Source organism: Labrus mixtus, chromosome 24, assembly GCF_963584025.1.
Source record: "Labrus mixtus chromosome 24, fLabMix1.1, whole genome shotgun sequence".
Classification (NCBI taxonomy): domain Eukaryota; kingdom Metazoa; phylum Chordata; class Actinopteri; order Labriformes; family Labridae; genus Labrus; species Labrus mixtus.
This window is the reverse complement of record NC_083635.1, coordinates 12,769,913-12,794,935: the sequence shown is the minus strand read 5'-3', so window position 1 is coordinate 12,794,935 and position 25,023 is coordinate 12,769,913. Positions and strand designations below refer to the sequence as shown.

Below are 25,023 nucleotides of genomic sequence, written 5' to 3'. Positions count from 1 at the left end.
ACCTGCAGGCTCGTTCAAGCTCCACCAGGCACTCTGAATGTTTCTGAAGATGAATCGTCAACTGCTGCAGACGCAAAACAAAGAAAATATCTCATTTACAGCTTTTATAAGACAGCGTCTATCGTTTCTTTACATGTGATCCAATTCTTAAACTGACACTAAGACGTTACGGTGCAAAAGAAAACGAGGGTGAGAGGAGATTTATTCACCCTGAGTCCCTGAATGTTCTTCAGAAGAATGTCGCCAATTCGTTGATAGTCTCCTTTAATGTGTGCGTTGGAACGACCCTCCCTGAAACAGAACACAGAATTCAGATCTTCTTCTTATACGTGCAGTAACATTTCTTCACCAGGAGATGTCAGTAGAGAGCTGAGTTTGTAGAAACTCAGAAAATCTTTACACATTTCCTACAATCTCATTTATGTTAGAAGAAAGTCCTTGGGCTGTGTTAAATTGGTGATGTGTGTGTGTGTGTGTGTGTGTGTGTGTGTGTGTGTGTGTGTGTGTGTGTGTGACCTCCCGTCTGTCATTACAGAAATAACAGAGACTAGATTTCCCAAAGGAGGGAGTGCCAGGGGAGTCATACACATACGTTTCCTCACAGCCACGGCTTCGTTTCTATCAAAATGTGTAAATTTAAATGTGGTCATCGATGACGGTTTGTGACTTAAACATGATGAGAATAAAGTATTCTTCATTAGTCATCCCATGTGTCTCCACTTAAAGAAAACAAACTAATACAGAGAAATACAAACACAGTATTCTAGTTTTTGGACTTCCTGACGTACCGGGTTGTAAGTAATGATAATTAATGATAAAAACCTTTAAACAGAAACACTACAATGTGATGAAATTATTTGTTTTTGTTCTCCCAAAGCACCACAACACCAATAATCTCTAATTCTCATTACATCCAGAAATCCTATCCTCTCCTATAAGACACTCTGATGAGTTTTAGTCATTAAATCGTCTGTACAGAAAGAAAAGAAGTAATCATGGTTTATGTGATTGATTGAATATCGGCTGCAGGGTTTGCTGGTGTCTCTAAATAAGCTCAGACAGATACTGACCACTGTGCCAGCCGCTGCTCCACCTCCTTCAGGAAGCCCTGGTGAAACTTGTAGACCGGGTCGTAGTTGGAAGAGATCAGGTTTTTAACCGAGTCCGGTAAGACCTCGTCTTTTTCTGCAACACTGTGGAAAGACTACAAGAGACAAAACATCATTAAATATATTCAAAACAAGTTCAAGTGCTGCTCCCTGTACTTAGAACGAATTACAAACTTAACGAGCTGCTCTCGTTAGAGGACGTTAACTGACGGACACATCTGGCTGTAGATGTTCTCCCTGATGTGTTTGTGGACATTTGTGTCTTTTAATGTTTAATGATGTCTTTTTTATTGCTATGTTTGGCTGCTCGTTGTCTGTGTGAAACTATGATAATTGTGCTGCTGCTGTCTTGGTTTTAAGAGAGAGAGATTTTTATTCTCAGTGAGTTTCTTTCCTGGTTAAACAAAAGTAAAAACTAAATGTGCTCCAGCTCCTGACTGTCATACGTTTCCTGTAGGATCCTAGCAGCCGTTATCTGAGAGCAACAATGAGGCATTAATATGCAGGAGGTGAAATCTGAGGGATTTGTAAAACATCCAAATCTCCTCAAATCAGACAAGAGTGAGGAACAACACACACACACACACACACACACACACACACACACACAGAAACACACACACACACACACACACACACACACACAGAAACACACACTCACAGACACACACACACAGACACAGAAACACACACTCACAGACACACACTCACAGACACACACACACACACACACACACAGAAACACACAGAAACACACACACACACAGACACACACACCACTGATAAGGTTCAACCAGACTCCTTCCAGGGTCAGAATGAGGGATTTGACTTGAAGGCAAAGTGATGTGTGTTTGCACTGAGGATCAGCTCGCTTACACACACACACACACACTCACACACTCACACACTCACACACTCACACACTCACACACTCACACACTCACACACTCACACACACACACACACACACACACACACACACACACACTCACACACTCACACACACACTCACACACTCACACACACACACACACACACACAGTGACCCTCCTGAACCTCACAACCTCTGACACAGAGGTGTTATATTCCCCTCTCAGAGTAAATCACACACCGATATGACAGACGGAGCAGACAGGAGAGCGTCCAGCTGAGGGGGCAGAGAGGGGGGGGGCAGAGAGGGGGGGAGGGAGGGAGGGAGGGAGGGAGGAGAGACGGTGCCAGCCAAAGAAAATATTTAAGAGGGTTTAAAAAAAAAAGTGCCAGCGCACGCCTTCCTCCCACATCAAAGACGGGGAAATTACTGAGGAGGAGAACAGCTGAGAGGAAGAAAAAGACAGAAGGGAAACATGATATTTCTATGAGAGGTCAAAGGTCACCTACGTTTCATAAAATTGATCTTCAGGCAGGTGCTTGTGGTGGTCTCTACCTATTACCCTCCTGCTGCCTATTTCCCTCTGGTTTGTTTCAGACAGGCTGTAAAAACAGGCTCGTCTGAGCTTCACTTTCATCCCAGGAGCTTTCCCCTTAGTGTTCATTTTTGTGGTTTTACTTGTAAACTTAAAGAAGCGGGGCGCTAATAGTCAGTCTAGGAAAACAAAAAAACAAGTTTGGTGGCTGAAAGAGAAGCTCACTTAGAAGCAGTTTTTTTCTGTTTGTCATCCGTACTGTAGAAGAAAAAGCCTCCAAACAGTGTTTTATTAATCTTACATGGCAGAGAGGACAGCCAGCTTGTGATTTTGCTTCACAATAAAAAATAAAAACAGACTATAGCTACTACTGTTGATGGTTTAGCTTTCCAAAATGAGGCCGCTCAGGCTGTAAAAGACACAGAACTCACGTCCATATTCCTGAACGAACCGACTCTGGCTCACTGTCCCGACACATGAGCTTGTAAAAGACTAATTTTAGGTCACCGTCCTGAAAGTCTAACCAGCTGTGAGTCACTTTTCCTGCTCTTTTGGTTTTGTTTGTGTACCACAGGGCTGTGTATTCAAGGAAACGTGTTTACTCTCAGCCGCTCCGGCCTCTGGGGAAGACGGCTTTTCAAACATCGCTCTCTCTCTTTGTCAGTCAGATGACAATGACCTCTCAGTTTACTTTGACAGAGAAAGATACAAAGTCAGAAACGTGTGTCTTACCTCTGTGATGACCTGCAGGTCTTTGAGGTAGGTCCGCTCCGTTGTCAACAGTTCCTTGGCTATGAAGTAGGCCTTATCTGTGGGAAACTTCTGGACACAAACAGAAAGATGAGATCCATCCGTCCGTCCAGTCGTTCAACAAACCACAGACATTTCTTTTTATTTCTATGGAAACAACAAGCTCGACTGCTGCAGGGCTGTGCAGCGGGAAATCTGCTGGATTGCATTTTAAATCGAGCAAATATTTACAGGATGTTTCTCCTTACTGTTGTTTTGAGATCTCTTTCTCTGTCGCTCTTTTTTTGACTTGGTTCTTTAGTTTTGGGGCTTTCATTATCAAAACCGCAGATCAAGACTAGAGTGTGTGCAAATGAGTGATTTGGGAGGTATATGTAAAAGTGATTTTTTGATTTACAACCAAAAAAATGCTTATTTTATTTAAAGCTTGAAAAAGACACCTTTTTAGAAAAGTGTCAGAGTTTAGATTTTTCCATCTCCGCATGCCCACCTTCCTCCTCGCCTCCTCTTCATCATCATGGCGGACACACCCGGCGTCAGTGAGCAGCGGGCTGGTGAGAGGCGACAGCTGCTGTCTCTCCGGACTCTGACCCGGTCCGTGCAGGACACCGATGCCGGCAATGCCTTGTCCGTGCACAGAGCCGTTGCCGTTGACGACCACGTGGGGACTTCCCGCTGGAGAGTCCTCTGAACCGGGACTTTCTGTGGCGTGGAGAGGGAGACGGGGACAGGGAAAAGAACAAAGAGTGAGATAAGGGAGGATAAGGGACAGAGTTCAAATAGTTTTTTGTATAATCCAACTACTTTCATGAAATTCACAGCCATCTGCTTTATCTTTTAATTCACACTGACACATTTAACACTTTCTGCTCAGACTCTTCTTTATTTAGTGAAGATTCCACCAACTTCCTCATCTGTAGTTTTGACTGTATGGCGATGAATTTCAAGGTCAGACAATCAGAGCTAAACTATGATTGAGGACTTTAGATGAGCCGCTGTCATGTTCAGGCAGGGCGCCAAAAAAAAGTGCTATCCCAAAAGTGTTAGTAAAGAGATATGGACGATCAGTTTGATTAGAAGAGTTCATAAAGATCATATCAGTGCGTTATAAGGGAAGGGGAAAGGAAAGATTAAACTATTGTGTATTGTATAACACAACATAATATGATCTATAGATTTGCAATGACACCTTAAATCATGTTTTTTTAAATGGAGTCTGGTCTGTAGTTCGAATTTTGGTAGATTACAATCCAGACGAGAAAGTGACCTCTCACTACAGCTAAAGTCACTACAGAGGTTTTCTACATGATACTAAGTGAAGACTGTATACTTGCCCAGGTGCAAAGTTTCCACAGAGTCCACTGTTACACACCAAATTGGCAACCACTGAGTGCAGATCTGTGACGGCTGCTATAAAAGAACTTACCACAAAAAACACAACAAGCTAACACACGCTTAAAAAAAAAATATCTTGTGAACATAACACCCAGCGAATCAACAACAACTAATCTACAATCTAGCTACGACGACACAAGACACAAGTGGAAGGAAGGGGGTCACAAATCAGGCAGAGGTGGGTGTATGAGGGGCGGGGCAGATGACGACAGACATGGTTTTCTACTACAGAAAATTCTGGAGTCCCTTAACTTCGAACATATAACTTTTTGTTTTTTATTGACACTAGTGCACACAATCAGTTACAGCGTTAACGAGAGATGAAGGAGAAAAAACCTCAAGGAAAAAAAAATCCAGTCAGTGTTTTGTGAGGAAAATAAAAGGGACAGATGTGCAGGAATATAAAGTATTACAAGAAAGACAGAAAACCAGTGAGTCAGAGCATTTTTCAGCCTCATAGTCAGTGTGTTAATTTACTTTTGTAAACGGGAATAGAAAGACTTCCTGGCAGCTCTTCGTCCAGTTAGGCCGCACACTGACCCTTTTTTTTTTCCATTTTTAGTCTTCATTCTGATTTTATCCTTTTGGGATGTTGCAAGAAAAGGAAAACCTGCCAACCATCCAAGCAGAAATGTAGAAGAACGGCCAGAAAGTCGATTTATTCCTCCAAAAGAAGTCAGTGAGTAAAAAAAAAAAAAAGGGCGTTATGTAAACAACAAAAGGAACCACAATGTGATGCTAAAATACCACCTGGTACCATTTTCATGTCTTAAATTCATCAAGTGTTTTGTTTCTTGCCAAGAGTAAGATGAGAGGATTGACACCACTGTTAAGCTTTTGTGGTAAATAAGGAGCGTTTCAGCTTAGCTTAGCATAAAGAAACATAGATGGCTAAAGCAAAGCTAACACTTTGTTAAAATCGCAATTTTCTTACTTCAATTTTTGCAGCTTTTGAGATGCTGAAAAGCTGAAAATGTTGCATTCAAACTCAGCCAGGCTAGCTGTTTCCACTGTTTCAAGTCTTTGTGCTAAGCTAAGCTAAGCTAAGCTACCTGAATGCTGGCTGTCGCTACATATGTACTGGAAAACAGTCTTCAGTCTGTTTTACTAAGCTAACTGTTTGCTGTAATTTCATTGTTTTTCAGTATTGTGCTAACCTGGCTGCTAGCTGTAGCTTTATGCTCACTGTATGGTCACTGTTTCCAGTTTTTATGCTAAGCTAGGCAAACTGGCTGCTAGCTGTAGCTTTATGCTCACTGTATAGTCACTCTTTCCAGTTTTTATGCTAAGCTAGGCTAACTGGCTGCCAGCTGTAGCTTTATGCTCACTGTATAGTCACTCTTTCCAGTTTTTAGGCTAAGCTAGGCTAACTGGCTGCTAGCTGTAGCTTTATGCTCACTGTATAGTCACTGGTTCCAGTTTTTATGCTAAGCTAGGCAAACTGGCTGATAGCTGTAGCTTTATGCTCACTGTATAGTCACTCTTTCCAGTTTTTATGCTAAGCTAGGCTAACTGACTGCTAGCTGCAGCTTTATGCTCACTGTTTCCAGTTTTTATGCTAAGCTAGGCAAACTTGCTGCTAGCTGTAGCTTTATGCTCACTGTTTCCAGTTTTTATGCTAAGCTAGGCTAACTGACTGCTAGCTGTAGCTTTATGCTCACTGTTTCCAGTTTTTATGCTAAGCTAGGCTAACTGACTGCTAGCTGCAGCTTTATGCTCACTGTTTCCAGTTTTTATGCTAAGCTAGGCTAACTGACTGCTAGCTGTAGCTTCATATTAACTGGACAGCTGACATATCTCGGCAGTTTGCTTCAGGCAGAAGAAGGGTGTGAACAGTCTCATCTAGTTCTTGGTGAGAAATCAAATTATTAACTATTTTACAATTTCAGTGTTTACTCCTCAAATTACAATCTGATTAACTTTAATTTTAGCATAAATCTCGAGTATTTGGTTCTGATTAACTCCATTAGCGTACCAGTTACAACATGAATACAAACTCACAATCTATCAGTCTGTAACTGTACAATACAAGAAGATTACAAAATGCCTCAATGGAAGTGATTTGCTGCAAGCGAAGTGAAAGGAAACACAAGGTGGACTCAACTCCAGTATCCGTGTGTGTGTGTGTGTGTGTGTGTGTGTGTGTGTGTGTGTGTGTCCATCATCAGACAATACTCAGACTTTCACACCTTACAATTAAAACGTCATTATTCTCAAATGTGTCTCTTTTTTTTTCCCCTCACGTACATTTGCATTAAGCTTAACTTTCACATGTCTGTCTACCGTCGCCCTCTCACTCTGTTAATAAGAGAGCTGGAGTTGAGTCAGCCATGTTTTCTCATTGTGCACAGAGGAGAAACCCGGGGCAAAAACACTAAATGGTTTTGAAATATTTAAGAAAGCGAGTGCGGTACATCATGGAGGGATAGAAACTGTGATATAGAAGACGGCTGGTTAAGTTGTAGAGCGGGTACGTTTGTGTTACACCGCGTAAAAATACCTGTTAAACATTTAAAACCATTTGGAGCCCCGTGACAGAAACAACATGTGAGCAAAAGTAAGCAGAATGACAGAAAAGCAGTGACTCTGCTCGTCTGGTTAACATGCATTCACAGTAAAGGAAACATGCTGAAAAACAGTGCCTGTACAAAGCATGGAGCATGAACATTTGTATCAGGAAAAAAAAGCAAAAGCACTGAGAAAAGAAAAGAAAAGGTTCGGCTTAAGAGGGGGACTATTTCATGACATCATGATTGTGACATCAATTTGCAGCTGAACCCTAACCTCACTCTTTAAAGGAGCACTAAGGCTCGATGAGTCAGAGTATATTTACCGACTAGGGGCCAAGAAAGTCACTCTTAAATTGCTTCTTTTTTTTTTCTTTTTACACAAAGTTAGTTAATAATTCATATATGTCTTAGTGGATCCAAATCAGAAAAATTCAGAATGCTCATAAGTGAAGGAAATTAACCAAAACTCCCCCTAAAACAAAGTCAGTAAAAAAGACACAGGCTAACAGGCTCAGAGCGATGATGTGTTTGCAATCAAAGATTAAGGATGTTTACATTATCTTATTAGTAAAATACACAACCAAGGGTATACAAAGCTGAGGCTGATTGAAAAATGTATCGGAAAAATTGAAATATTGGCCAGCAGCAAAATACTTGTGTTGGAAAGTTCAGTCAATCTTCTGATTTTGTCTGGCTGTTTTCCACCTCTTCATCGTCTTTTTTACTGATTTTGTTTTGGTAGTCGTACAGACGTTTCAGATTTATCGAGATGCAGAGCACACATGTGAAGTCCAGTGTGAGAAAAGAGCGCATCCCAATTCAATGTTCAAAAACATAAAAGCGTGTGTTTCACTGAACATACAGCCAGTAAATGACATTCATGAGGATGAAGGGCCAGCAGTGCACACCTTCAATAAACAGCTCACTGAAACAGAAGTGAAAACAGCGTAACCAAGAAATGAAAGGTAACAGTGAGAAAACGTTTGTTTGTGTGTTTTTAGTGCGTAACAGGGGCCAAGCCGTGCAAAGCAGACAGGTTTCCATAAAGATGTGTGTTTGAGAATCGCTGTGAAAGAAAGAAAAACGAACAAAAGAAAGAAATAAAGGATGATAATAGCCCGTGATCAACCAAGACAAGAAACATAAGTGCCTATAGTGCATCGTCATTATCAAAAAACACAGGTGTAATAATAGGTAGGTTCACCCTCTCACTACTGTTTAAATTGGTGCAGCTCTATTCCTCCATTATTGGAAAATACAAAAGAGAATCACTACAAAACTTCCTACCACAAACATCCAGATTACAGTGCAGGTTTCCCACGACAGACAGACAGACGGACAGAATTAAAGAGAAAGTGCTCCAAAGAAACAGACGTTCAGCTCAACTCGAAAAGGCAGACCGGCCGATCTCTGGCTGATTTCCGCAGCTACACACACATTTTACACAACCAATCAAGTGTATTACTCTAAGTACAATCAATCCTCTACAATATACTGTACAATTAGAGGGGAATATCTCAACTTCAACAATCCACATTATCATCGTGTCTGTCTGATCAACCACAGACAAACTCTACAGACGTCTGATCTGACATTAAACTGTCTCCCCTGTGAAAAAAACCCTCCAATGACTCCCCTCAGCTATTCTCTGAAAGCCCTTCTATTGCACCACACAACAGTCAAATAAGTGTAAAAGTTTGATTTAGACAAAATGCTACATTAGGATTCTACAAATGTGTAAATGTCAGAACAACAAACAGACTTCTAAAAAGGTATAACGGCTCTCAAAGTGAGCTATCAAGTAGCATTTATCAACAACAAGCAACCATTGCTGCAGACTGACCTGCAGGATATCAACACTATCCAGTGATTTCTTTTAAAAACAATGCTTCATCCGCGTAATCTGTAAATGTAATTTGCACTCCTCATCTACGCTGAATATACAGTTTTTACGACATGGCACATTTTAAGGAAGATTTATTTTTTTTAACCCTGTGCCTCCAGGCTTCATTGACTCCGTTTGACAAGTTCAAACTAAAGTCAGCCGTTTGCTTAAAGTGTTAAAACGTACAAAATTCAATACAAAATTGTGGATTATTGGGTTTAGAAACAGTAGACGTATTATCGGTTCGCCTAAAAGAGTGGCCTCTACTTCTTATCTCAAGTAGAAAACCTAAAAAAATGTGAAAAAAGTAGCTTCACATACTCTGAGAATGTGTTAAAAACTTTAGAAAAAGTGTTCCAGGTGTGTCACAGCAAGGCTAGAGTAAAGTGTTAAGACGTATCAGGACTCACTGTTGTGTATTTCTGTAGTGATAGTTGATTGTTTAACAGGTTAAACTTCATTAATGTGGCTGAATTTGATTTCTATGTACATAAAGGATGAGGACTGGTTCTTGTTCAGCAGCTGAAAACTCTCCCTGCCACACTCTCCTCGTTAAAGTGATAACACACCTCCTCCTCCTCCTCTCCCTCGCCGTCGCCCCCTTCCTCCAGCTGCAGACTCCCGAAGCTGAACTTACTACGGGGCATCGGGGACGAGTTCACGCCGTTCGAGTTCACCGAATTCATGGAGCTGACGGCGGCGGGGTTTCCGTACATTAGCGGCTGACTGTACGCGCTGCTCCCCGTGTCCGACTCGGTGTCGCTGGTGTCGGAGCCGCTGCTGGTGGAGCCGTCGATCATTTGGACCGGCTGGTTCAGATTGTTGTTGTTACCGGGTTTCCCCTGACGACCGAACATTCGCTGAACCGTATTGGACCTCGCCTGACCCGGGGCCAGAAGGTTGCCCGTGTGATTGCCGTTAGTCACGATCACTCGCCGCTCTATTGGGGCGGAGCCGGGCGTTTGAGCGTGCACCCCTGAGCGATGGGTGTTGTGGTGTTTGATGGGAGTGGACGCCATCCCGCTGAGGATGAAGGGATCTGTGTCGGAGCGGTTTCTCATGTTGTTGTTGTTGTACGGTTTGGCGAAATGTGGCGCCGTGCGGTTGGCGGTGATCGGGGAGTAGCTACCGTAGTGGTTTGGCGGGGAGATAGCGGACGCTTCCACCTGGGCCCCTGGGCGTTTAGTGAAGTAATGCCCGGCGTCGTCCCAGCGCGGTGCGGAACGCGGCTGCCCGTGCCCGTTTGTCATCTCGGCGTGACTGAGCGAGTTGGTGCGGTGGTGGAAGCTGCTGATCACGGGGCTCGAGCACTGGCTGCGAGTGCCGGTTCCTAACGGTCGCCCGGCAGCTGCGCCGCGCTTCTCTCGACTCTGGAAGATTTCATCCAGGAGCGTGCTGTGGAGCGGGAGGCGACCGTGAAACGAGCCTCCGTTCGGGACGATCTCATCGTCTGTCAGCTCGTGACTCCCATTAAACTTGTTAGCCTGCTCTACAGCGCTTCTGTTACCCACAATACCTTGCTGCTGCTGCTGCTGCTGAAGCCCAATCATCCCCTGCTGCTGATGCTGCTGCATTAGCCCCTGGTGATTTGTGTGGTAGAACCCATTTACAACCCCAAATAAGCCCTGATTTTGCCCCCCATTGCGACCTCTCCCCCCGTTCTTATTATTGTTAAACACATGAGACTCGTCCGCGTTGCTGTCGTTTGCATTGCTGTGGCCCCTGGAGGCCCTGTTGTTCTTAGACACATCACATTCACTGTCTATGTCGCTGCAGTCTATGTAAGGGATAGACGAGCTGCTGCCTTTGTTTGCCCTGCAGGATGGACCTGGGTTGAGGAACTTGGGGTCCGGTCCTGTGCCGTTGTGGTTCTGCGGGGACTGAGTCGGCTCGGCGTCGTGGAAGCCGTTGGTGGAGGACGCGGCCGCCGGTTGCTCCTCTGAACCGTCAGCTTGGTGGCCCAGTCTGGATGAGTCAGGCTGGTCTGCTAATGGCACAGACATGGCACTCTACAGGAGGGGACGGGGGACAAAAACAGAGAAGAAGAGGGACGACAAAGGGAAACAGTTGAATGTTTTATTTAAATACACAAAGTATCTACACTCTAATATCAGAAAAACTTCTCTGGACAATATCAAGAAAGTCTGGGAGGAGGAACTTGGTACAGCTATAGATGACAATGACTGGCCCGAGTGAATGACAGCTCGTCTTGTTCCAGACTTAACCTGATACAACTTAAGGTTGTCCATCGCTCCTATTTCACTAACCATAAACTTTCCAAAATGTACGCCAGTATCTCAGACACTTATTTTGAAACATGTCGCTGACACCGTGTCCAGAAATGGCTATTTTTGGAGTACTTACAGTCAATCAAATAATCAGTAGAAAAATAAAGGACTGCATTGTCTTTGCATCTCGGACTGGGTAAAGGACCTCATGATGTTCTTAAGTGTGGAGAAAATAAAGTACAACTTGAAGGGTTCATGTGAAAAATGTGGATCTGTCTGTGCTCAATTATATAACAGAATTAAAGACACGACAGGACAGTTGATTCTCTATGCTCTGTATAACGATGTAAGAAGGAAGGAATACATACTGTTATATCGTTGTTGTTTTTTTTATTTTACTATTATATATTTTATTATTATTATTATTTTTTTTTTTTTTCTTTTCTCTTTTTTCTTTTGTCTTTATTTTTATTATTTTTTGTGTTTTGTGCTTGTCTTTTCTTTTTGCCCCCTGGTATGGTTATGTTATTGTAATTTATGTGTGTGTGCATGTCTGCGTGTGTCTATGTATGGGCGGGGAGGGGGGGGGTATGTGTCATGCTAACAAAAAAATTATTGTATCATGATACCTGTCAAATTAATAAAGAGATATTTCAAAAATTAAAAAAAATACACAAAGTAGGATAAATTAAGAAATGAATGAAGATGAGGGTTTTAAAGTGTGTCACCTCTTTTGGCACTTGTGATCTGAAGGAAGACGACTGAGGAGACATGCCGAAGTTGGACAGGATCTTACTGTGCTTCCTGAGAGAAGAAGAAGGACAGAATCCGGTTACTCGTGTATATTCAGAGTAGTTTCTGTTGTGGAAGTGAGTGAAACAAAAGAGGGAACTTCACCTTTCAAACGGAACCTTTTTGAGCTCAGAGTCTTTCACATAATCGATGATCTGCTTCTGGGTTCGCCCGCTACAGGAAGAGAAAAATACGAGATTAGAAAAAACACACTATGGCGCAGATCCACGTCCCTTTCTCCTCCTCTCCTCACCTGAAGCGGAACGAGGATCCTCTGGTGAAGAGGATGGGCTTGGGTTTGGGTTTGGGCTCCTCGAAGAGGCGGAAGAAGGCGTGATACTCGACGCAGATCTTCCAGAAGATCTTACAGCAATCCCTGCTCGCCATGGCGAACTCCAGGGTGTCGTGGTGAGCACTCTGCTGCAAGACGAGAGATGCAGATACACAGTAAGTATGACAGGAGGGAGGGATGAACAGACGACTGCATGAGAGTGATAGAGACTCACAGCGGGGTCAGCTCTCAGCTTGATCAGGAATCTTTTGCGCTTGAAGCTGAGCTTTCGAACCTTGGACCAGTTGAAGGCGTTGATTTTGGTGTATCCCTGAATAAAAGACAAAACATCATAAAAACATGATTCATTGTTTTGATTTAGATTTCTAATAACACCTCCAGACCGCAGTTGAAGCTCCAGACCGCTCTAAATAAAACAAAAAGCAGCAGAACGATCTCCAGAGAATATGATATATCACTCCTTTCAAGAAAACATTTCAGGAATGTGCAGCTCATGCCTCAAACCTGACTCTGGAACATGTCAAATTTCAGAGAAACAATGTAAGGCCTCGAGGAAAACCGTCGAGTGTGAGGTCGATGGTTTTACCTGGAAAACCAGGACCCCGGTGTGCGCCACAGCCAGGCTGAGCTTGGTCCCCTCCCGGTCCTTCGCCGGGTGCAGACGGACGCCGTACATCTCCAACCGCCGAGCGATTTCCAGCAGCTGGTAGTCCGACTCTGCGGGAGTCTGCCCGCTGTGGAGGAGAGAAATGGATCAACCCATCAATGACTAAACCTAAACCATGTATCGTCAACAAGCCAATGAATTAGCAGCTCATTTAGAGACAAATTACACTTTGTTGATTTGTTCCCCCCCTGTAAACCAGATGTTAGACACGTCCCAGTCCAGATTTATCATGATTGTAGTAACAATAAACATTGCAGGATCAGATGGCAGCACCCTCTACACTGCGGGTGGAAAAAAAAAAACTGCCACAAAAGAAGTTTCCTCACAAATCTGAAAATAGCTTCCTGTTTCCTGTATAAGCTGCTGAATTATCCACTTCCTTCCTGCGTCGGGTATGAGGGTGGTTGAAGGATGGGAGGGGGAGGGGGTTAAGGAGCGCGCAGTGTGGTGCAGGGTGTGAGTATGACAAATAATCAAGAGCGTGGTGTGGTTTTGTGAGGCTAAAGGATCGACTTTGGGGGAATTGGAATCTCCAGAAAACAAAGACGTGTGTTTTTTTATGTGTTTGCAAACAGCGGCAGCTTCAATGTAAATGAGGTGTGTTGTGTGAATGTGTGACCTCAGGGGGCACAGGGGGAGCGCAAAGTGGTGTGTTTAGTGGGCAGCCACCTCTGCGGGGGAGAGATTAGAAGTGTGTGTGTGTGTGTGTGTGTGTGTGTGTGTGTGTGTGTGTGTTAAAGATAAACATCTCTACAGGAGAGAGACTTACAGTATGGGTTGGGTGTAATGGGCGTGTTTGTGAGTGCACGTTCGGTTAAACAGATAAACATCTGTGTGTAGAAGTGTGGAGGTGTGTGTGTGGTTGAGTGTGTTTATGACACTTTTAAGATTAAAGCCAAACAGAAACTGATCCCCGGTCAGACTTAAGCTCGGCTCAGCATTGTTTTCCAGGCAAGGATAATCTCAGAAAGCTATTTTCGGGTAAACAATGCTGGCCCTCTAACCTTTACTTATTTGTCCTTTACTGGCTCGTTAAAGCTGCGCTGTGCAGACGGATTTATCCGCAGAGTTTGACAATAGAGTTCTGCTTAAATTTGACCTCAAGAAGGTGAAAGTTTACAGCTCAAAGTGATCCTATACATAATCAAATTCAATCAATATTTTGCGGTTTTGCCACCATGCAGAGTGAAAATACACTGCCATCTCTTCATCTTCTAAACAAAGGATGCATATACTGCACTATAGGAGAAGCAGGTGTGACCTAGTGTGTGATAACTCACACATGCTTGCGGTGGCAGTCGGTGATCTTATCTCTGATGGCGTCCTGGTCGGGCAGGTATTTATTGTGGAGGAGGTGCTGCCAGCTCTGGGTCTCGTCGAAATCCCCGATCTCAGCTGAAGAGGGCGAACAGATGTATTATTTATTTGGAGTGCAAACAAAGAAATGAAATACAACCAAAAGAAATACATTCTTCGTTTATGTTCCCTCCTGTTGGATGTATTTTCTCTTCTACTGTACATCAGATGAAGTGTAGCGATGCGTTGGGACTCCGTCTGTCCAAAACCAGCAACAATCATTGTGTGCCACCCGCAGGTACACAAACAGGCACAGCACTGGAGGTTACCACGGCAACCGAGTGATATTCTTTAGCATGCTGCGCCGTGGTCGGCCCGCTGTCTGCTCGACTGAATTGAATCTTCCAATCCTCCATCCTCCACACACGGTGCAGAATAATAACAGGTAGCTTGACGGGCGGTTGCATTTGATTCAAATAGCGTGCATGATGTAAGTGAAGAAATACTGATGCCCTATGACGGGAGCAGGCGGGGCCAACATATCAAGTCCCTGCAGCAGCAAGAATTAAGATTATGGTCTCATCTGCCCTGCTGGAGTGAGCTGAATGCAAACTAAAGATCCCAAATCACAAGATCCTCTTCCTTCTTGTTTGTTGTCTTTAATAAACATCTCCGCACTGAACGGAAACACTTTGACGGATATTCAGCACTAAAACTTGAACTGGAGACACACAGCCCAAGTGCTGCTGAATGATCCCCGTAGGGAGCATCTGTCATGTGTTTGTGTGCTGGATGATTTATGGTCTTACACATAAGCACAGCATTCAGCCTTTTCTTCTCTTATATCAGATCTCACACTGAGAATAAAGCCCTCTGCAGACATGGAACATTTCAAATATCTGTTTTTCAGTATTAGACATGGGGGTCCCTTACATTTACGTTTGGCGTTATTAGGACATGGTAGGACGTTTAACGCTCTCCCTTATTCTTGCATCTACAGCTTGTTTATGCGCAGCTTATTTTTCCATCAAAGCCTTAATGAAGGATGATCATTTGTGATCAAGTTGCTTAAATTCTGCTGCGTATCAAAGCATCTAAAGCAAAACATCAAGGAACATGTAGAATAGGATTTTGAACAGAAAAGGAGAAACAAGATTCACCTGAACAGTTTCCTGACTTTCACATTAAAGGTCTCTATCTCCATCATATTCTTTTAACTTTGGTCCCATTTGTTTTTTTCTTCCCCTGACATCGTAACCGAGGCGTTTGTGAGCGGCTCTTACACTGTATGATGTGGGAGACCATGAGGGCAGCGCTGGTGTCGTTACAGATGAGGTGTCCGCAGGCCAGGTCGCGTTTGATCTGCAGGGCGAACAGATACCTGGAGGAGGGAAAAACAGAGAGACGGAGAACATAAAAAATACAACACAGACAGAAAAAAAAAAGAGAGTGTGGGAGAAAAAGAGTGAAGAAGAGAAGCCTTGAGGCGAAGGTGAATGCATCTTTTATAAACTATCAAACTGCTGACATTTATACACCATAAACACACACATACGCTTTAATACTTTGAGGCTACTCACTTGTAACCAATCCCTATTTGAGAAATGCATTTTTGATACAAAATCAAGAACTACATATATAAATTCTGACTATTTTTGTTTTTTTTTAATTTTGGTACATATTTTCAGGCTAACATCAAAGCTAATAAAAGACCAAACACATCAGCAAATAAAGAAGGGCAAACTACACCAGAGCTCAAAACCATGAGCGCCTTTAAACAGAGTTTGGCCGCTTCAGCTGCTATTTTCATGCTGTTTAAGGACGAATAGAGGACTGGCTGCACATTCTACATCAGAGTGTATCTGTGTGCGTATGTGATTGGGAGATTAATGGTCCTGCAGCAGCTTTTTTTATTATTTTTTTATGTGGTATCCAATTGAACCTTTTCATGCTACATGATTATCTCTTCTAAAGTTAATGAGGTTCAGAGAGTTTTGATATCTTTATGTTTCAGCCCGGGGTCATTTTCTTCTCTGGAAAGCTGCAACAATTCAGCGAAAACATCATGCAAATTTAAACTGTTGAAAAAGATACTCAGTGCAGGAGGCTGTAGTGCTGGCTTTAATGGATAAGATAAGATAATAGGAGAAAAAATATGTAACCGCTGGAATGAAACAGTTATCCTCTAAAATGTCTCTCAAGGTCTAAACTTCATTATATTTGAGCAGCACTCATTTGAAAGTGTCCCATTGTCAATAAAAGGCTAATTGAGTCTGATGTCTTCACACAGATCTTTCAAACATCTGTCAGTCCGTCTCTGCTCACATTATCCATCAAAGGAAACGCAGACAACAGAGAAACGCTGTGAGAGCCGAACAAAGGAAATGAAGGCGGTGTGCCCATATCCTGTTTAAAGCTGGACTCAGCTGGCTCACTGTGAGACAACATGACATCAGGGGAGTGAACTGGCCGTCTGAGAGGCTAAAGAACGCCGATGGAAAACACATGACGTGTTGATTCCAGGTACAGTCCTCAAACTTTTGAAGCAAGACTTAGATTTTGTTGTACTTCAGGATACTTTATGTTTTTCTCCGCTGCTGTTTTTTCCTAAATGAAGCCCCGTACAGTCAGGATAAACTGATGTATCTGTTTACAGTGCAGCCAAACAAACTCATTTTGTTTGAATACAGAACGCTGGTATTAATGACTGCTTCTGAACTCATGGTGCACAGACTCAGCAGCATCACACCTGTTCAAAGACAGAGAGGGGGGTTAGAACTTCAGAGGGAAACTAAACTTGAAACAGCATTATGCTCGGACCAATTGAAAAAGTAAAATGTGGATTTCCATTTGTGGGGCGGTTTTGTGGAATGAAACGATTAAACAAAGTATGAATATAATGCAATTTAAAAAAATGAACAAAAGATATATCTTTGAAAAATACAGAAATGAGGAAAGAGAATGTAAATCTCACAGATGTTAATGGTGCCTGTTCTAAATCGTTCGAAATAAAGAATTACAGCTAACTGTAGAAGCTACAGCCCTGAAAGTTAACTGAAAATGTAGCAATCATCACAACTATTGTTTGACACTGCTTAGAAGTAAAACAAACGATGATATAAGACTGAATTATTCAAACAGATGTTAAATCTGAATGTAAATGAATGTAGAAAGAATCAAATTGGGTTTCATTCACAAAAATGACTGAAGGGTTATAACTGTGAGACGCTTTCCAATCTCAATGGATCCCCTGACACAAGAGAAGCACGTTGTTCACTTCCTGTTTGGCTCTCTCTCTCTCTCTCCGTTGAATCCAGCTGGGCATTCAAGAGAGAACTGCAGCATCATGGGAAAATCAGGAAGGTCAAATCATTCTTCTATTTGTGTTTTGTTTATGTGATGCCAAATGGTGCCGAACTGGAGCTGACACTTTTGAGAATGAACACTTCTTAAAAAAAGAGTACTCAAAGAACTGAGGTGAAAGGTGGAAACTTTTAAACTTTCTAAAAAGACTATTTTAAACAGTATGCTTTACTGAGGCAGCCGGATGTCTTGGCCTTCCATAGCTTGTTTGTTTACAGAGAAACAACTAAATCACACGACACAACAAGTGGTCAGAGAACTCTTTTTTTCCCAGCTGGGCTAAAACAAGAGATTATCTAATGAGCCCTTGATCCCAGACAGGACAACAAAACCTCTTAGATGGGATGCCATGTGGGTATAAATGTGTTATAAATAATATGTGGCTGGCCATGGAAGACAAAGAGCCCAAAATAAGATGCAAGCATGTTATAAAAAGGCCTCTACTTCATGTTCAGACCCAGCTGAGAAAATCCTCCTGAAGGACTGAAAACCAACAGCAAAACAACACGTCTTTGAATCCATCTTCCTCCTCGGGTAGGTGTGGTTTCTGTGCCGAGAAGACCTACCGAGTCAGCTCCTCCAAGAGCTGCGTGTGGTCAGGAGGGAAGAACTTGACCACGAAGCGAAGGATGGTGTTTTTAGGCCCTGAGGGAGGGAAAAAGAAGGGATATGGTTAGGTGAGTTATCCTTCGAGCGAGGACAGAATTATACTTTAAAGCTTGTGGACCACTTAAAGAAATCAGCAAATGTACAGCTTCAACGTCAACAGAGCTCATGAAGGTAATAAAAGATCAAATGTGTGTGATAACGACTTACTTCTGATTTGTTTCAGTGTCGGCTTCAGCAGGTCCAGCCACACCTAAAGAGGACAGGCCGAGACTTTAATTAGAGCGTGTTGAAAGACTGAGAAGTTCTCCTAATGTTCTGTTGTCAAAATGATTGTGGACTGAAACTACGCCTGCATCTAGAAAGATAAAAACGTAGCTGTGATCTCACTTAATGTGTGTCCCACATGGTATATTAAAGCAAAATTGACAAAAAGAAAACCCAATGGTTTTGGTTTAGAAAGCTCAGTTAATAATAAATACATTAAATCTTACAAACACGTCTCTTTTGAGAACTCTGATGTAATCATATCTTTTCAAAAGTACACTCAGTTTACTGCACATTGCACAAGTTTACTTTTTCTTTAAATTTTATTTTATTTTATTTACCATTTTGTTTTGTACCTTTTGCACAATTTAGAATTTATTACTGTAAATATTATTTATCTTATTTTACCTTATTTTATTTTACCTTATTTTATTTAATCTATTTTACCTTATCTTATTGTATCTATTTTACCTTATTTTATTTTATCTATTTTATCTTATTTTACCTTATCTTATTGTATCTATTTTACCTTATTCTATTTTATCTATTTTACCTTATTTTATTTTATCTGTTACCTTATCTTATTTTATCAATTTTACCTTATTTTATTTTATTGTATCTATTTTACCTTATTTTATTTTATCTATTTTATCTTATTTTACCTTATCTTATTTTATCAATTTTACCTTATCTTATTTTATCTATTTTACCTTATTTTATTTAATTTTATCTATTTTACCTTATCTTATTTTATTTTGTCTTATTTTACCTTATTTTATTTTATCTTATTTTATCTATTTTACCTTATTTTATTTTGTCTTATTTTATTTTATTTTATCTATTTTACCTTATTTTATCTATTTTACCTTATTTTATTTTGTCTTATTTTATTTTATTTTATCTATTTTACCTTATTTTATTTTACCTTATTTTATTTTATCTATTTTACCTTATTTTAATTTATCTTATTTTATCTTATTTTGGTTGTATTGCACCGTGGGACGGAGACAAAGGCAATTTCGATTCCACTGTATGTCTGGCATATTTTGAAATTGACAATAAAGTTGAGTTTGACTTTGATAACTGCCCGGTTTCCCAGGAAGTCTCCCTCACATTAATGTTTAATCGAAGAGTAATCAGAGCAGAGAAACTGGACACAAATTATAGCAGTGTTGCAACATGAAAAACAGTACCGCACAAATGCCGCTTGTAGACGATGGCATCATGCATCAGAGTACAATTTGAATCTTTGTTGTTTATCGCAGCTATAAAATCCTCACTGGCCTTCGTAAACAAGATAAGAAATGCTCAGTTATCTTTTTGATTTATAGCAGCTTGTATTGGAGTGTAGGTCTGTCTGCTCCTGTGTTTGCGGGCTGTCAGGATTTCGTCAGCATTACTTCATCTACTCTATCGATTTTCTTCTAAGCTGCTGCTCTTTCGCCTGAGGCTGTAAAACGCACAGAGAGTTTCTGTTCCAGCACACTGACGTGTTTGTGTGTGCATAGTGATAGATTTTTCTTTTTTTTTCTGAGAGCTACAGACCGACTTTTCTCCTTCAAATCTGCTGCAGACTCTAGCTGCAGTAGAGACAAAACAGCATCTGCAATCTACAGACACACCCATGGAAAGTACAGCAAGTGTGCAAATCATCGCAAGCAGCTGCTCTGCCATGAAAACACATGGAATAACTGAGTCCAGGTGGAGGCTTAAACCAAGAAAAGATGGAAATGAAAAAGGAGATAGGTGTGCAGAATTTGAATGTTTGCGTTTCCCACCGTCATCTTGCGCTGGTCCTGGTACTCCAGTCCAAAGTAGTCTCCCTCTACCAGGTTGAGATGGACGCAAATCAGGTCGAACAGCACTTTGCCGGTGGAACGTTGCTGTCGGAAAAGAGCAGAGGAGGGAAAAGACTAATTAGATTAAAATAATAGAGGAAAGCAGAGGAGAATGTGTGTCACCTAGCGGGTGATTTGTCCTAAAAACACACACAGAAAAAACCTGGGAAACAAGCACAAAATTTGCCCTTTCCTGGTTTAACAAGCAGCTGACCTTTGACCTTGCAGTGAGGTCTAGGATTGTGGTTTTGGGTCTAATGAGTAGCTGGAGGGCGAGGCTCAGCGGGGAGAGCTCAGAAACAACACAAACACCAAGGAGAAGGGTCACAGTGTTGCTATACCTGATCCTAGTATTGCAGAGTAAGCACATTAGCATGTTAGCGGGAGGAACCAAACAACTTCTCCTCCGGAGTTTGGGGCTTTCCAGAAAAGACTCAGATGTAGCACCAAAGCCAAAATTAGACACTTAGAGCTAAATGTGTCAGCATGCTGTTCTACATTCGGAGATAATTGAAGATAATGTGTCGTTTTATGAGGGCAAGCATTCCTTCAAGATCATGACTGGATCACCAGATCTCATGTTCATACTTCACTTGTAGTCAAAACATAAGCCATGTGTAGACCTTGAGATGAAGAGAGGCAGGTGTTGATCTCTGAGGTTCTGTAGAATGTCTGTGTTTCCATGTGTAATATGATGAATACACTAGATGTGCAATTACTATAGAGAGAGTGTGGAGAAGAAAAATGAAGAGGACTGGAATCAGAGCAGCGAAGGCCAAAGTGGGAGCCAAGTCTGTCACCATCTGGCTACCGTGTGTGTGTGTGAGTGTGTGTGTCCATCTGTTTCTGTGTGGTCAGCCTGTCTGTGGAGACACACCCTCCATACTCACTCTCACACCAGTCAGTCCGCATGAAAAATTAAAACTACTGGACCAGGTAGCGCAAAGTAACACTAAGCTACCTGTGTGTGACTAAGATGCTGTGAAAGTGACAGCTGACACAAGTTTGCACAGGATCCGGTTCTTGGTTGCTGTAATCTTGGTTTAAGAGAGGTTAAAGGAGGAGAGGAGGCAGTGGGAGAACAGGTTGGAAGAGGATCCGAGAGCAGGCGGCTTAACGGTTATAAAGGTGGTTAAGAAGAAGAAACACAAAAGAGGTTCTGCTACTGAAGAAATCCTCCCTTCCTCAAGCTTAAACCACAAATATGTCAGCTTGATTGGCTGTATAAACTGACTGTACTTTCACTCGGCTCTGCACAATTTACTTAACTGAAAACGTGCATGCAAACTTCTTGCACAAAATGTCCAACTTAAACAGTAGAAGGTCTTGTTTCTGCAAAAAAAAAAAAAAAAAAATCTGCCTTGGAGGAGACACAGGAGCTTTATCATGTGACCCAGAAAACACAAAGCACATGCTGAGACAGAAAGAGGAGAAAGCTGGTGAAGTATGCTGGAGATTTAGACTTTTCAGTTTGAGGAAAAAAAGAAGTTGCATAAATTAAGAGACTGAAGATAAAGAAGGACAAAGAAGGGAAGACTTTCTGAAGTTATGAGAAAGTCAGCCATGTTTTTGTTGTCCTTTTTTGTGCACTAGCAACTCAAAGTTAAAATAAAGTTGATCTTGAAGCTCCTGATAGTTTTTTCTTTTTGATTTTGTAGCTCATAAAGAAGCATCAATGTTACTTTCAGGGTGTTTCATAACCAGTTAAAAACTCCTCACAGGAGCTTTAATTAGACTGAGGCAGATTCCAATTTCCTTTAATATCTGCAAACCATTCTCCGATCACTAAAGTAAGCCTGTGTGAATGCACTGGGGAGATATCCTGTGTCACATTCAAGTAATGTAAGACACTGGAATGCAGAGGGGAATGTCATTGAAGGAACGGTGGTGAAATCTTTAAATATCAATTCTCACTTAAAATAACACCGGGTCACGAACACACCATGCGGCTTCTTCAAAATCGGGGCAGAAAAACTCAATTTAACCGTGTGAAAAGAAGCTGTAATGAAAAGGAGAGTGCAGAAGAGCTGGAAAGTGAGGACGGCAGGATCTCAAAACAGACTTTAAAGCGAATGGGTGTGTTCGGAATTGACTCTTTTCGGGCACAGAAGCAAACCTCTTAAAACAACACACAGTCGAGCAGGGCCAAGAGCCTTAAATCTGTCCGACAGAGCGCTGACAGAAATGGCAGCAGAAGTTCTAAACTGTTTGAAGAGCTTGTGGAAAAGCCAAGTAGAAAGACTGAGATGATACATCATGACCTGCAAAATCACAAGAATACTCAATGTCATCCAGTTTTTTCAGGGTTTTATCTCAAATATGCAGCGATTCACTTTCAGTAGTGGCTTAAAATCGTGTTTAAACTATTGTGGTTCCAATGTGCCTTTCACTTACAGGTACAGTTTCCAGTCATCTGAGGTAATGCCAGTTCTTAATCCCCCCCTCACCAGCAAAGCAGGTCCACTTCGTAGCACGCTATGGTCAAGTCTTAAACGGTCAAGATTCAAGGTCAAGGATGGCCTGTCGTTCTCTCTCTATCTTAAAAGACATAACATGCTGTGGGAATTAAACACAGTTTCAAACTAAGCAGCTCCAGAGTGAGCACACAAGGAGAACAGGGAGGAAGTGGCTCTTCAAAATGGGACAGACCAGCCTGTTTTCATGATGTGCTTTCATTTTGGCCTCAGTTTTAGAAGAGGAAATGGTCCCTTAGCAGAGGTCAAACATGACATATATGGAGGTTGTACTCTTTCTGGGTAACATGTAGGTGAAGTTAGGATGTTAATGTCAATACAAACCCTTCTGAAAGGTTCATCGTTTCAAAGTTTGAAGGCTCAGAAATAACACGTGCGTGTGTTTGTGAGTTGAAATGTTTCAGCTGACCAGAAGCAGACCGGGCCCTGCAGAGCTCACACTGAGGGCCTTTCAGTTCAAATCACAATCCCTTCATTCAGCGACGACCATCAATGAGCCTTTCTTAGTCAGCCAACAACACACACACACACACACACACACACACTCTGATACACACAGCCACGTTTTTTTATCATGTCTTGGAGCGTGATTTCTGTCCTATCTAGCAGATGTTGTAGCGATACTTTGCAAACCCGGACATATTGATCTCTCTCTCTCTCTCTCTCTCTCTCTCTCTCTCTCTCTCTCTCTCTCTCTCTCTCTCTCTCTCTCTCTCTCTCTCTCTCTCTCTCTCTCTCTCTCTCTCTCTCTCTCTCTCTCTCTCTCTCTCTCTCTCTCTCTCTCTCTCTCTCTCTCTCTCTCTCTCTTCTGCGTTTACATAAAACAGAGCATTCATTGGCTCGTGTGCTCGCATGCAGGCACACAATTAAAGAGGCTGAGAAAACAGTTGAAGTCAGAGTTTCCTGCTGCAGCACTGGACCGTAAAAGCAACCTGCAAAAGGCCAAGGTCGTGTCCTTAAAGGCCGTTTCACACAGCTGGCCTTTGCTCCTGACTTTTAGAGATAATTAGAAGGTCTAGCAGGTCTAGCAGTGAGCCTTAAAAACCAAATGTCCATCAGCGAACTGCGCTGAGAGCTGGCTTCAAGTCCAAGTACCCGAGCCAGAAAGACCTCCAAAAGGTCGAGCTTTAATAAGACGTTATCAAAATAGCTCTTGACATGGGAAAAGGCTCAAAAATCAACACTTTGGTTTGCAAAGCATGATTCTAAGTGCAACAGATTAGCTTAAAATATTGAATATTTCTGCTTGTGAGGACAATTCTACACATTTTTCAAGTCAAAATGAAAGCAGAGGATGTCTCCATGTCTCCTCTTTCTGTTAATCTTTCATAAAATGACTCATTTTCACATTTTGTCTAATTATTACAGTGGTGCCCCCACACAGAGTGTATGTTAGTGGGAGGTATAAAAATATACATTGCTGTCAGCTGGGAGGTTGACTGTGTCAGCTCCCCTGCGGTGAGTGTTTCTGGTTTGTGTTACTGACAGATCACATGCCTCGAGTCAACTGTGTCCACACAAAGAACCCCCAAAGAGCAACACAATGGAGGTAAACGTGCAAACTGCCCCCAAAAAAAACAACTCACAGTGTGTCAGTTTAATTCTCATCACACAATCGGACTAAAAAAGAGAGAAAGTGGAGTCATGGTTATGCCTTTTCCTAAGTCTTTGATTTCTCTTTCACTTCCTTGTTACCTCGATTACTTACATAGCACCTTTAATTTAATGTTTGCACTGCCTGTTATTTAATGTCTGTTTTTTGATAACTTTGCACAATCTGCTTTTTAAACATCGCTGTACATATATAAACAACACAACTTCAGAAGGTCAACACTTTTTTTAATTTATTTTTACTTTATTTTACTTTATTTTATTTTATTTATTTATTTTTTATATTCAGGTCTAATTACAGATTTTTTTCCTCAACTGTTTTTAGGTTCTTGTTTAAATCTCACATATATTTTTATCCTTGCACGGGTTATGTACATTTCTTGTATAAATCTATTTTTAATTGCACATTTTAAGTTTTAATTCATCTAGGGGTATTCTTTAAATCTTTATTTCAGGTTAATATATATATATGAGGGGGGGGGGGGGGGGGGGCGTCAGTTTTGTGGTTTATTTTGTAACAAATGTTTCATGTCA

General features: G+C 41.7%; 1 protein-coding gene across 1 annotated transcript in view; it reads right to left on the bottom strand.

Annotated features, from left to right (window-relative positions):
• LOC132959486 (FERM, ARHGEF and pleckstrin domain-containing protein 1-like) overlaps positions 1–25,023 on the bottom strand; it is a 55,694-nt gene that overhangs the window by 7,732 nt on the left and 22,939 nt on the right. The window contains exons 3-18 of the mRNA XM_061032519.1: positions 20,345–20,449; positions 18,510–18,552; positions 18,260–18,338; positions 15,614–15,711; positions 14,315–14,429; positions 12,954–13,101; positions 12,582–12,677; positions 12,329–12,495; positions 12,181–12,249; positions 12,012–12,087; positions 10,884–11,064; positions 3,756–3,967; positions 3,248–3,337; positions 1,071–1,204; positions 210–291; positions 3–64 (exon numbers count right to left, since the gene is read on the bottom strand). Of these exons, the coding sequence (XP_060888502.1) occupies positions 3–64; positions 210–291; positions 1,071–1,204; positions 3,248–3,337; positions 3,756–3,967; positions 10,884–11,064; positions 12,012–12,087; positions 12,181–12,249; positions 12,329–12,495; positions 12,582–12,677; positions 12,954–13,101; positions 14,315–14,429; positions 15,614–15,711; positions 18,260–18,338; positions 18,510–18,552; positions 20,345–20,449 (1,757 nt within the window). The remainder of the gene's footprint in view (positions 1–2; positions 65–209; positions 292–1,070; positions 1,205–3,247; positions 3,338–3,755; positions 3,968–10,883; positions 11,065–12,011; positions 12,088–12,180; positions 12,250–12,328; positions 12,496–12,581; positions 12,678–12,953; positions 13,102–14,314; positions 14,430–15,613; positions 15,712–18,259; positions 18,339–18,509; positions 18,553–20,344; positions 20,450–25,023) is intronic.